At 44.3% G+C, this 13,471-nt stretch overlaps 1 protein-coding gene across 4 annotated transcripts in view; it reads right to left on the bottom strand.

Moving 5' to 3' along the window:
- Positions 1–4,690, bottom strand: part of LOC135378141 (1-acylglycerol-3-phosphate O-acyltransferase ABHD5-like) — a 32,082-nt gene extending 27,392 nt beyond the window's left edge. For 2 of the 4 annotated variants that reach the window (XM_064611045.1, XM_064611046.1), the window contains exons 1-2: positions 4,442–4,690; positions 1,645–1,752 (exon numbers count right to left, since the gene is read on the bottom strand). In XM_064611045.1, coding sequence (XP_064467115.1) covers positions 1,645–1,752; positions 4,442–4,482 — 149 coding nt within the window. In that variant the 5' untranslated portion in view covers positions 4,483–4,690. The remainder of the gene's footprint in view (positions 1–1,644; positions 1,753–4,441) is intronic. The other 2 variants (XM_064611047.1, XM_064611048.1) reach the window with 1 other exon arrangement.
- Positions 4,691–13,471: the final 8,781 nt, after the last annotated feature.

Here is a 13,471-nt window from a genome sequence, read left to right as displayed (position 1 = left end):
GGCTGACGTCACGTTGCTGATATCTGATTGACTCACAGCCTTTTCCTCACTCCTTTTTTTTTTTCTGCTCTAGACCCAAACCTCTACAGAACCCCCCAAAATAACGGTTCCAATCCCTGGTTAGCAGACCGTTGGTAACGTGGCTTTCCAAGTACCGTGTCTACCCCACCCAATCAACTGATAAGATTCTGAGTCACGCACGCTGTCATTGGTTCCGGAAGGTATGGTAGCTTCGCGGTGACGTTATCAACTGTCTACTCTGTAAGAACGGTTCACACCGGTTCGAACCGGTTCCGGCTGTCATGTTAGCAGAGGCGCCATCTGCGATATTCTCTGAGAACTGGTTTCGGATCACCCTGCGCACGTGGTACCACCAGAGGCATGCTAGAAGTATGTAAGGCTCTGAACTCCTCCATTTTTTTATTTTTTATTTATTTCATTACTATTTTTTTCTGCAAAAAGTTTAACATAACAGATTTGTGAATGTGGATATTTACTTCTTAGCTACATGCTACTAATAGCATTTTCTGAGAGACCACTTCGGTTTTAAAGAAAATGCTGCGTGAATTTGGAGGCTTAAAAAAAAAAAAAGAAGCGAACGTCTGAAAGAATTAAGGTATGAGCGGCCCTTCGATTCGAGATTTCAAGAGAGATTCAAGAAATGCTCTGGAGGTGCGTCACTTCGAAACAAAAACTGACAACTCTAAAACACTGATCAGCAGCATAAGCACACTGACAGTGTGTGAACCTACGCTTGGTTTCAAGGTGATACGTCACATTGCTTTTCTGCGTACCTTCGAGTTCCAGATGGCCGAACTTTCCACTTGAACCGAAAACATTTACGACTATTTTGCGGTTTTGCTCCGGAACATAGTTTCCTTTTTTTTATTCCCACTTTTTGTCGGTTTCGGCCCGGTTCGACACCCTGCTGGCGTGCAGTAGAATGTTTGCATGATTGTAATCGTGCAATAGTTGAAATACAGGCACATTCACCTTCTTATGCCATAGTATGTCAGCTGCATTTTTTTGTGGGATTCATAACGGATCACATGTCAGCATCGCATTGCCTCGGCAAAGGTTGCATGTAGGAGTCACTAATTGTGAAGGAAACGTGTCAGGATATCGCTTACAGTTTCCATAGACATTCAAAGGGGGTTCTATAGCCTTGCTGCCTAGGACAATGTTTGACTGACACCATACAGGGTGCAACATAATGTAGAGACACATAACAACGAGAAGGGGGCGCCGGAGATCCCTCGCCACAAGTAATGGGGGGTGGGAGAGGCTGAAGTGCATCCCGTATGCAAAAATATATATACAATACAACTAAAATCCTGAAATAAAAATTAAAACCGAATGGAACCTTGTAAAGAGACACGTACCACATGCAGCTATGAAAAACAGCTTCACCTTACTGCATTCAGTCACATAGGCAATGGCCAGTCTTTCTCTATATCTCATTCACATGATGTGAATCAGGTATAGTCATATTTAAGTATGGAATGTGCTGCATGTCAGAGGGGTAGTGATGCTATACTAGTAAATGTGATCCTGCCAAGTAAGCATTACCTAGAACAATCAAAATTCATGCTGATAAACACGCAAATCCTGTAAAAATATGCCGTAGAAGAGGATATCAGGTACCCTGTCTGATGTCTATGCATGAAAGGAGGGGGGTGGCGGCAGCTCCCTTCGCCCCACCTGCAGACGGCCCTGAGAGCGAGGCAAAGGTATTTGGATATTACTGTACTCCTGCACAAAACATAAGCTCTGTAAATTTTTTCATTGTATTTGTGATATTGAGGTAGAATAATAGATGCTTCACTGCCCCATACTACATGGTGAGTCATATGACACAAGCACAGCTATTCGACAAACTGCTCAGCACATAAGACTGGTGCACGCATATGCATGTTAGAGTTTGATTTGAGATTTTGTGCCACAAAGATATCTGTATAGGGTTTTATACCCCACTACAATGTACTTAAATTTACACAATAGTATGTGTGGAAGCCCATGGCTTCCCCTGTACCTTTATATTTTCACGAAAAGTGCCACAAAGTCGTTTAAAGACATTTATCACCCCTGAATCCTGAAAAGACCCAGAACACACTAATATGAGCCACACATGAATTAGCACGTCAAAATGAAAATGGAAATCTTAAATACAAAAATTATTTCTACACAAAAATTGCCACTTGCTGCTAAAATACAGGATGTGTCCAATCTTTTCCTTGGATCGGAGATGCAAACTCAGGAAACACAAGTGTCTTGCACCTGATACACTATTGCAAGCAGTGCTCTAATGCAGCTTGATCACTCTGCCAAACAGAAACTTCCTTGCAAATTAATATAAACTCTGCCACATGAGTGACATATGCTATCTCCTTTACCCTGCTCTGTTGCATAAATAAATATTTAATAGCACACAATTACAACTTTTGGTAAAATAACTTATACAGCACAAGCACTAGTAAAGACAGTGCAGTTTTTGAAATGAAAAATAGGCAGCATAGGGAAAAAAAGCTATGTCGATAGTTTTTTCATGAGCCTTTACGACTTTACGAAGGCTTGTATACCATGAAATTGCCCTCTCCGTTCGGGAACGGGGCACACGTACAAGCCGCCACTACCATCCTCAATGTTTGGCACCTCTATCAGCTTGAACACAAAAGTAGACTCTGAACAAAAAATGTTACACCAGTTTTAATTTTGTGAAAATAAACAAGGAAAATAAGAATTTATTCGAGGTAATTGGAGGAATTCATGCAGAAAATTTACTTCGAGTGTTACCAGGAAATACAAACAAACTGAGCCAAAGCAGATGGCACTTTGTGGATGTGAACAAGTCTGACATGCATGTGTTTGAGTACAGAGTACTCAGGTCAATGGCCTGACTACTTGGTCCTTCACTCTGAAGTGTGCTCTTTGCGGTCACAAGCATAGATTGGGATTCACGTGCCAGGTCAAGCACAGTGACATTTTTAATCAGCACAGTGACTTGACATACTGTTCCATCAAGAAAATGAGACTAAGTCTATGCCTCACCTGCCCAAAACAATGCCATGTCCAAAACAAAGTGTTTGTCCTGTCTCCCTAGTTGTGCCCAGACTCTGACTTTTCAGATTATGGACCATCATGAACTGTTTTACTACTATAAAGAAGTCAGTATGGACTCTTTGGTAAATCCCCACAGTGGCAGGATTGGTCGTGCAAACCATGAATCGGCAGAAATACACAAGCGCAAAATAGGGTGTTGCAAGTAAAACCAGGGCCACATCGTAAGGTCACATTCCTTGAGCTCCCAGATGCAAATGTTCAGAAGCAGCAGCACCCTGCACACATACAGCTGGATGAAGCACATGGAACTCACCACGAGGAGCTCCACCAAATAATGGTGAACCACTATTACTCAATGAACCCAGATACAATCAAATACCACTAATCACTTCTAGTCTCAATGGAAGCCACTCTATCAGCTTGACAGAGGAGGTGTGACTAGGGACAACACGGTGCACCACCCTGTCACGTAGCTCTTGAGAATGAATGAGTGTTTGAATGAGGACAAAAAACACTTTCAACAGGCTTTTGACTGACATTCAGCGATTTTACACATATTGCCAAGACTTGATCTCTCACAAGCCACCGTGTATGTTTGACACATTTGACAGTTCTCTGTGATGGTGTAGGGTTGAGTCAGTGCACTGTTCATTCGTTGAACACGATTATACTTCATATTAGCCCTACAGTTCTCTGGTTGACGTAATGGAAGTATACGTCATCAACCAAGATACTTGGCTGGGGCATCCCAACAAGACACATCTGAGTGCATTACGAAAACGAACCGCGAGTGATATCTCTACTATCAAGATGGAATTCGTTGAAGGAGGTAGAACACTACTGAGATAGGCGCAATTCGCTTGACGTAGGGTGATGATGTTATGGGTTTGGTACTGCATGTGGTAAACTGATGCAAGCGCGAGGTGAGGTTGGGATAAGTCGGAGAGCTTATGGTCACGAAAAGGGCACTTCACAGGCCAGTACATCCACAACCCTGTCGTTTCTGAAAGAATTCTTCCGGAGCATGAATAATTGCATGAATTAAGTCAATTCTGGATTAGACACGTCAGATGGCGTTTGATCTGTTTGCTTATGCTTCCCAGAAACAATGCAGAAGCTTATGGGAGCAGATTGTTAATGGTGAAGCTTTTACCAAAGATTCCGGGAAGCGCAACAGGCACTTATCTCATAACCTTGAAATGAGTCACCAAGAAAGAAGTGCGAAAGGGCGATAGTTTTCTGGAATATTGAGTAGCAGACAAATACCATCACTGTTGTACAAGTTACTGGACATGTAAGCATCTTGGAATTGTGGGGAGACCAAACTCGCTGCCAGTACCCACTTGTCAAGGCAACGAGATAATCATAACGTGATACTCACCCTTTTGACACCGGCGGTGTGGACCATTCTTCAAAGACCATTGCTAAGTGTGTTCATATATCGTAAATTTACAGAAATACTATTGAACAACTTCGCACAGATAGCAAGTTTCCTGCGTTGGTGCGAGAGCTAAATACACAGCTGACACAGCTGCGCTGCGCGATTGCATGTTACATCACGAGCAAGATCACGAGCCACACAACTCACACTTCCGTAACACCACTGCATAGCGGCATAGCTAGCCACTGGCGCAACTAGCGCCGCTAGCGCCAAAAGCGAAGGGTGGGCTCCTTCTGAGCTTCTGAGCATGCGCTCTTCGTTGGGCGCCCGTTATTTTCTTTCATATCCAATGTGGCTTTAGTTCTGGTTTCGTTTTTTTCAAGCCCCGTTTCCTTCTTCTGGTGCAGCTGACATCATCTACATATCTAAGTACCTGTATCGATATGCTTTTGTGTGCACATTTTCGTGTGTGTATTTACCTGTACTAAACTGTAACTCAGTTACTTTTTCCAGTATTTTGTAAAACACGACGATCATTGCAGCACGGAGCTGGATCCCTTGCCATCGAATGCGTTGGTCCTCCGTTTTTAGGAAAACTCGAATTTTCATGGTATTTGCACCCCGAACATATATATATATATATATATATATATATATATATATATATATTAGATTCGGGGATCTCTACCCAGAATCGCTGAACTCTTAGAACTTGTGAAGTACTGATATGGCTTTTATAGTATGAGCCAAAATAGGCTCAATTCTCCTTGCATAATCCCGCTCCATTCACTGTCTAAGCTGGTAGTAGATAAGACCAGCTAAGACTCCACAGTCGACATGCAAGAACTGGAAGCCGAGTGTACGCGGAAAATGAAGAGAGATGTGATGGAAGGATAAATGATGCGTTTGTTGCATGTCAATATCTAGCGCATCTGTAATCCACGGAAGTGTCGAACATGCTCTTTCCTCGTCATGTGTGTCTGATGTGCGATCAGTGGTTGTTAAGTATAATCAAATCTGTCATTCACAAGACGAAACGGAAGGAAAGAAAATGCCATCTGCTGTCTTTCCCAATTGGTGGCAAACTTTTACAATTGTTGTTTCAAGACTTAGATATACAGGGTGTTTCAAAAAACGTGTCATTCGGACTTTATAAAAAAACGGGGAGAGGGAAAAATACGGGGTAAACGGCATTTGTGTGGCAACTGCATTTGGCACCTTGCAAAAATATTTTCATTTGATTTTAATTAAAAGAAATTCAATTTCTTTAATTGAACTCCAAAATTTCCCAAGTCAACCTAACGTTTTTTTTTTTTGTTTTTTTTTTTTTTTGTTTTTTTTTACAGAATTAGAGAGCCCGTAGCGAACTCAGTCAGATCCACCAAGAAATCCGCTCGATATTGCAATTGGAACTGCCGCAAAAAAAAAAAAAAAAAGTCCTGAAATTGAGGCTTCAAAGTTTCGGGTATTCAACGGCGCACCAAACCAGTCCCAAAGATGCGGGGAGAGGAGGACATGCTCCTGCCCCTATGAAGCTAGAACAATTTATCGCCGGACCGGCGTGCAGCTAGGGTTGCCACCTTTCACGGTAAAAAATACCGGCTGGTGGAGAGGAGGTGGAGTAGAGGGAAAGGGATAGGGCAAGGGGGTGAGGTGGTGGACGGGCACACAGAGAGAAAGGCAGTGCTTGCTCGCTCAAATACGAGGACACATATGTTCCTGTGTGGGGCTGGATTTTGGATGTTAGAAATTGCTATAAATATTGCTAGATTGTATTGGAGCAGCCGGACTAAATTGCCACTCACTTTGATAAACGCATCGACGCAAACAAACACTTCAAACTTTCAGGCGGGAATCTCATGATGGTTCTACACGGCCTAAGTCCTATCTGGCTCGACACAACCACCAACAGCTTTGCACAACCACTGCTCTTGTCCCCTCTGAACACAAGACTGTAATGAAGAACTAAGAAAACGACTGGTGATCGCGGAGTTGGGTCTGTGCTCCAGAAGCTGTAGTGGAATGTTGAAGGGAAAACCCCGAAAAAGCTCATGTGAAAGGTGGTGAGCCACAAATACCGGCAAAAGGCTGCCGGTATCAGCTTTCTACCGCCAACCGGCAGAGCGAGCAGTTAACCGGCCCTGCCGGTATAATACCGGCCTGGTGGCAACCCTACGTGCAGCACGAGAGGCGCCGATGACAAGGTGGGTGACATTCCACTATACGTTGATAAGCGGCAAAAAACTGATTCCGCCGCTTTTTTCCCGACCTCTTTTTTTTTTTACCTTCTATCTTTCATGGGGGCAGGAGCATGTCCTCCTCTCCACGCATCTTTGCGATTGATTTGGTGCGCCGTTGAATACCCGAAACTTTGAAGCCTCAATTTCGGGTCTTTTTTGGGGGGGCAGTTCCATTTACAATATCGAGCGGATGTCTTGGTGGATCTGGGTAAGTTCGCTACGGGCTCTCTAATTGTATAAAAAAAACGTTAGGTTGACTTGGGAAATTTTGGAGTTCAATTAAAGAAATTCAATTTATTTTAATTAAAATCAAATGAAAATATTTTTGCAAGATGGCAAATTCAGTTGCCAGACAAATGCCGTTCACCCCGTATTTTTCTGTCGCCCCGTTTTTTTATAAAGTCCGAATGACACGTTTTTGAAACACCCTGTATATCATGAAACGGACTATATTCCACCCGAAAATTCCCGATGACATAAAGAAAAAGGAAAGGAAATCCCGATATCCCCTCAATCATTGTATGTCACCTGAATTGGAACAATAATAAAACCCGAAAATGAAGAACGCCTCGAATGCAATGCAATCCGCGCAGACCGCTTCCTGGGAGACGACCCAGGTTCAAATCCAGGCACCGGCTGTGCTGTCTGGGTATTTTCCGTGGATTCTCTTCCTACTTGTAGGCAACATATTCCTTGAGCGCATGAGGGGAAACAGAGAAAACAAACTCAAGGCATATTCCAGGGTTATCTTTATTTTTTTATTATTTTTTTACAGCGACAACTGTTAAGGGCTCAATTTCGTGAAGATCCTGTCCCGTACGTCGCATCGCCGAAAACCTTTCTCTCCCTTGGCGCCAGATGAAGCGAAGAAACGAGAAATAGGCGCGCGATGCAGACGGTCATTTTGGAGAGTCACATTGGCTGTGACATTGGCGTCAAAAGTCGCAGCGGCGGTTGCCGGTTATTACCGGCTTCTCGTCGTCCGCAACAGCAGCGGAGACGGTATTGCGTGTGTATCCGGAGGTGAGACGTCCTAGGAAGTGTACGTACGCGGAAGATGATCTTGCTGCCAACCGCAATCGACAGGACCATCCATTGCTCCAAATCACATGGCCCTCTGACGTGAAATGAGAGCTGTACTCAATGCGTTCCCGGTGGTCGCGGTTTCGGTTTTAGCTGATTTGCATATCAAAACTCGGGGATGGATATCTTAACGCACGTGTGTATTTCATATTTTTTTTAACGTGGAATGGTTTTCAACTATGGCAACATGGTAACAAACGCGAAGAAACACGGACGGACAGAGGACGCGTTTTGTCCTCTGTTCGTCCACTGGTCCGTCCGTGTTGCTTCGCGTTCGTTACCATGTTACTCAACCAACATGCTTTACATCTTCTCGCTCAACTAGGGTAGTCTCTCATTCTGCTATCTCGTTTTTGCCTGCAATACCCTAATACTTAAGGAATTTTAGGTATAATTAATCCTGTTGTAGTTGAATACTTTCTGCAAGAGGATGTCCGCCTGGCCGTAGAACTCAACTGCTAAAACGACATTTATGCTGCTCTCATAGCTTTTTAACAAAAATTCTGTAAATGATAAAAAAAAAGCACCCTGTATGTTGCCTACATGTAAGTTATACCAGCTTGCTTGCCTCCTTCTCCGGTGTTCAACATTTTCCTCAGACTGTAAGACAAATGTCTGCACTGTTTCCTATGAAGTTTGCCCAAGAGGCTGTGGATACTAATGATAGGTGCACGGAGATCAAACAAAACTAACGCAGTGTAAAAACTGACCCACAATTACAAACTGGGATAGGGGATAGTGTGACAGCTGTATAGTTCGGGGCATGTAAAGGGGTGCTAGTGTGGTTCTTGTCTCTTGTGGTTCGGTGGGCTGTCATTCAAACGCTCTTTCAGTCTCCCGTCCCGCATCGCGATAGGAAACAGTTCCTCCTTCTGGCAGTTGAGATTAACTACCAGGTGTGGATTTCTCGCTGCATTGCAGCACAGGGTGGCCGCATCCGTAGTGTAGCAGAAGTGCTAAATCTTGTTCGAGCAGGGGTTCGTCGCGCTCTTCGTAGAGAGAGAGCTGTGCTGGGAGCTGTGCACTTTGCAAGACGGTGGCAGACATCTTCGGTCCTCTTTGAAGATGATAGAGGTACGTATGTGCTTCACTTTTAGGTGGCCAAGTACAGTGTGCCGTTGTCACGTTCGCAGCTTTCCGCGAGTATTCGTTCGTTGCATGGTGACGTCCAGCACACATATTAATCTAGAGATCATATTGCTCTAGAGTTGGCATCTACGTAGCCTTAGTTTAGTCCGTGTGAAACGTTAGAGGGAGCCAGTCTGTGTGGCTGGTCTTCCGCTTTGATGCCAATACAGTCTTGTCTCACTGTTTACTTTCTGTTTATCTATCATTATATTCTCATAATTCTTTACTCAGATGCGCCCAGAAGATTCAGCAAAATTTCAATTGTTCATACATAAGTAAGAAAGAATAAACGCATTATTCAGTACACTAGGATGACACAATATATGTTTTTCATTAGTTAACTTTTGACGGTGGAAAGCGACTAGTACAGAAGTACATGTAACTGTATCAGTGTATCTACCCATGGGATATCAGAAATTGATAAAATAGACAAAATGTCGGCAAGCTGGTGGGGATGCATCACGGAACCTTGAGCCTGACGATGAAAAGGACACACACACGCAAGGGCTCAGAACCAGCAAAATGACTGAAGTCATTGCTGGTTCTAAGCCCTTTGCGTGTGTGTCCTTTTCGTCCTCAGGCTCAAGGTTCCGTTGTGAGGGGTGTCGGAAGTCCCTCACGGCGAAGGGGCAAGGCCTAACCTAACCTAACCTAACCTAACCTAACCCAACCTAGTGAGCCTTTAATGTGCTTATTAGAAACGACTCGTCCATGCAATCCGATGACTATGGAGGGCGTAACGCATATGGGAAGGCCACCTCGCGTTCTTAATTACCTTGAGGCGAAAAAGAAATTGGCATTTAAGCAACACCAAGTGCAATATTGGCTGATTGTTTCATTAAGTGCGATAAGAGAAATAGAAGTAAGCGAGCGGTGGCATAGTTCCTTTATGTTTTATTTTTGTTCTCGTCAAAAGCGCGATGGTGTCCTCCGTAAAGGGTGTCATTAGTGTTGCACTAAAAAGGCTCTGCCGAATGTTCTGGCCATGGCTCAGGCAAAGACAGCAGATATGTCACACGTGTCATCATGACTCATCAAGCACACCAGCGAACACGAAATCTGCGTATCGTCTAAGCAAGGCACTGGCGTGTCGCTACTCTTCGCCCAGCAGGTCCGCACATACAGTATCACAGGGTAATTAGCTACTTTTTAAACAGGTGTTCGTTTTTACTCTGCGCGGTAACAGAGCTGGAAGCGAGTCTGTCTCGGACGACACGTACAGATGAAAAGTGGCGTGACAGGACCCTTAGAGCGAAAGTTCGGGAAAGGGGGGGGGGGGGCGCCCCTCTACCCCCACCTTCCGACGCCTGTATCTCAGGTACTTTTGAGAGGTTTAGGAGTACCTAATGTAGGAGCGCACCGCAAGTGTGCCAGAAAGCAAGACAAATGCAACCAGGTGTACATGGTGCTGCTTTGCTAAAAGATCTGAATTGCACAAGAGTCTCCATTCCTTTACATTTTCCCAGGGTGGAAGGTGAATGAGATTTGACCAGAGGCATGGCCGAGTGGGCTAAGGCGTCCGCTCGTTGGTGGTAACCAAGGTCGTGCTGTAGACTGGGAGGTGGTGGGTTCGAATCCTACCGCCGGCTGTGTTGTCTGAGGTTTTCCCTGGGTTTTCCGAAGACTTTCCAGACGAATGTCGGCACAGTTCCCCCTGAAGTCGGCCCAGGACGCATACTAATCCCTCTGTCCCCCACTCCTTCCTGCTGTCCTCTCTCCGTCTGTCCACATCTGTACGCCGCTCATAGCCACAGTTGCTTCGCGGCGCTAACACTCAATCAAAAAAAAAAAAATGAATGAGATTTGGATGCAGAGTAAGTCCATAAACCAACATACTAACTTCCAAGACGTTACAGGCGGAGTTCGAGGTAACTCGTTACTGTAACTAAGTTCTTTTTTTTTTTTTTGGTAACTTGTAACTTAACTCGGTACTTTTGCGCTGTGGTAACTTTCAGAGGAACTCGTTCCTTTTTCAGGTAACTTTGCCAAAGTAACTTAAGTTAAGTTCCAAGTTACTTTTAACTCGTTTCCACATATTTTCTTACTTTCTCTCCGGTTCTTTCATGGCATTTTTTGCCATAAAACGTGATATTCAATCAATGACAGTATTTTATTCAGGAAGAAAGAATCGCGGCCATTGAAATGAAGCTGAACCATTGTGCGCCCACAAGGAGTAAGATGCAAAGCATTCGAATAGACCTCTACCAGGGAAACGTCATCATGACATTGGTAGACAGACTGAAACCGAACAAATCGGAAGGAGAGGGCTGGGTTCCACGAACGGGCACTTGTTCGCTGCCTCCCATTGAAAGAAAAACAGTACCGAGGGTCGCGTCCCTTTAAGAAGGTTCGGAAATCGGTTCAGATTTGAAATACCTAATTGTACTATCGACCGACTTTTTTTATTATTATTTATTTTTTGTACGATGCCAGATGAGAGTAAAAGTTTGTAACTGTATCGCCAGTTTTTTGCCGGAACAAATGAGGGCCCTGACCGGGTTCTGCCAAAAGGCTTCCAGCACTTCGCTTTTCGTTTTCAGCAGACGACTACGGGAGTGCAATACAATAAAATATCAGAGCCCTGCTACTCCCTTCGGATGCCCTGACCATTTTGTGCAACGAAGAGGCAGAGAGTGAAACCGAAACTATGCAAAACTTCGTGCGTTTCCCTAAGACCGCTTCGTCTTGTGAAGCAAGTTGTCGTGGCGAGGCAGCAGTAGACGCTTCCTGAAACGGTTATCTCACACCTTTCTCTTACAACCGTGTGCGGTGAGGGTAAGCTCGCTTTCATGTAGCAATATTACTGCCGATGAACCGGTTAAACCAGGACCGAAAAAAGTAACGGTTCCAATCCCTGTAAGTGTCCCGACCGCTGACCGCTTTCTTTTTTCTTTTTTTTTTCGTTTCTCCCGAAGCCAAACCTGAACCGAACCGATATACCTGAACCGATTCAAGATGATAATTTCGGTTAAGCGGAGCTAAACCCGAACCGAACCAATATGTCTGAACCTGAACCAGAACCGGACAGAAAGAAATAGCGGTTCCGATCCCTGGTTGAACATATACGAAAACGATCTAGGCGTGTTGCACTCCTCCGCAGGCAACCCAAGGTCTAACTCAACTGCTCACGCGCGCTGCACCTGCGTAATACTATTTTGTGTCCGAAGTAACTTGGAAGTAACCCGTTCTTTTTTTAAGTAACGCCGTAACTGCGAGTAACATTTCAGGCTGAAGAACTTCGTTATTAACTTAGTTACATTTTTCACACGGTAACTGAACTTGTAACGAGTTCTTTTTGACGGGTAACTTCTCTATCTATGGTTACAGGGGCACTAAAGTGCAGAAAGTTCTCCACGCGGAATGAAAGATGCAGTTACCTTGACACCAACACAAAAGGAACGGGAGTCATCCTTAGCGCCATTCGTGATTTATGATCGATAGAAAAAACGCAATTTACGCTTTTCCCCTCTTTCTCCTTCACAAGAAAGTAGAAAATGCGGAGCGCGTTCTCATTGGCCTCCGCAAACGATTTGTCCAATCATCGCTGGAGATCGTTTGAGAAGGCCAATCGGAGGCATCTCCGCATTGTCTGGCTGCTGGAGAAGGAGAGGTTGAAGGAAAGAGTACACTGCGATTTCTTTCGCTCATAAATAACGAACGACGCAACTGATGAACCCCGTTCCTTTTGTGTTGGTGTCAAAGTAACGGCATCTTTCATACCGCGAGGAGGAATATTAGAGCTTTGGTGCCCCTCTAAATAATGCCTTCCAACAATATATAGAGTTGGTGTCAGTGGATTTCACAGTGATCTCCCTCTCCTAAAGGCACTATCAAAAGGCACTAGCGTCTGATGACTTGCTGATAACACGTCTGGTATCATGAATACCTTTTCTCAAACCTCTGCAGTACGTAACAGGCCCGTGCATGAATGCAGCAGTATATGGGAATGAGACCATTCCTTCTTTGGTGATAAAAAAAAGTACACAAAATGAAAAAAGAAACCCGAACGCAAGTGGCAAGGTTTCTCTAGCAGTAATAATAATAACACCTTCATACATAACAGAAAGTATATGTGTGACTTTTATGTTCCCAATTATAAATACACAAACGAGCTTGGGACAACATGACGTCCGAGGAGTGGAGAAGACCAGCCAGTTCTTCACTCTCGAACTAGCCTCCCTCTCCTTCCTTCGCTATTGCGAAGCATCTTTCTTTCAGAAGTCACAGCGTTGTGCACTTCGGCTAATCGCAGCAGTAAATTGCAAACACAGAAATCCTGTGGTTACCAGCAGGGAAAGGGAACAATGTTTTTCGTTTCTGTTACCACCTCCGTTACTGGCCCATATTTGTTTCTGTTTCAGATTTCGTTACCACCATTGTCGTTTCCGTTTCGGTTTCCGTACCGCACCCTCCCCCCTCCTTTTCTTTTTCCCCTTCGGTTAAGCTTTGAAACTGCCATAAGAATATTAATACCTTCACGTATAGTATGAACATAGCAGGAGCAGGCAAGCAGCTGGTGTTGAATTGGTGTTAACATTGCCTTAAGTTTGAGGGGAAAACACAGGATGAACACAGGACG

This window comes from Ornithodoros turicata, chromosome 1 (assembly GCF_037126465.1).
Source record: "Ornithodoros turicata isolate Travis chromosome 1, ASM3712646v1, whole genome shotgun sequence".
In the NCBI taxonomy this organism is placed as follows: Eukaryota; Metazoa; Arthropoda; class Arachnida; order Ixodida; family Argasidae; genus Ornithodoros; species Ornithodoros turicata.
This window is presented reverse-complemented; position numbering and strand designations above follow the sequence as displayed.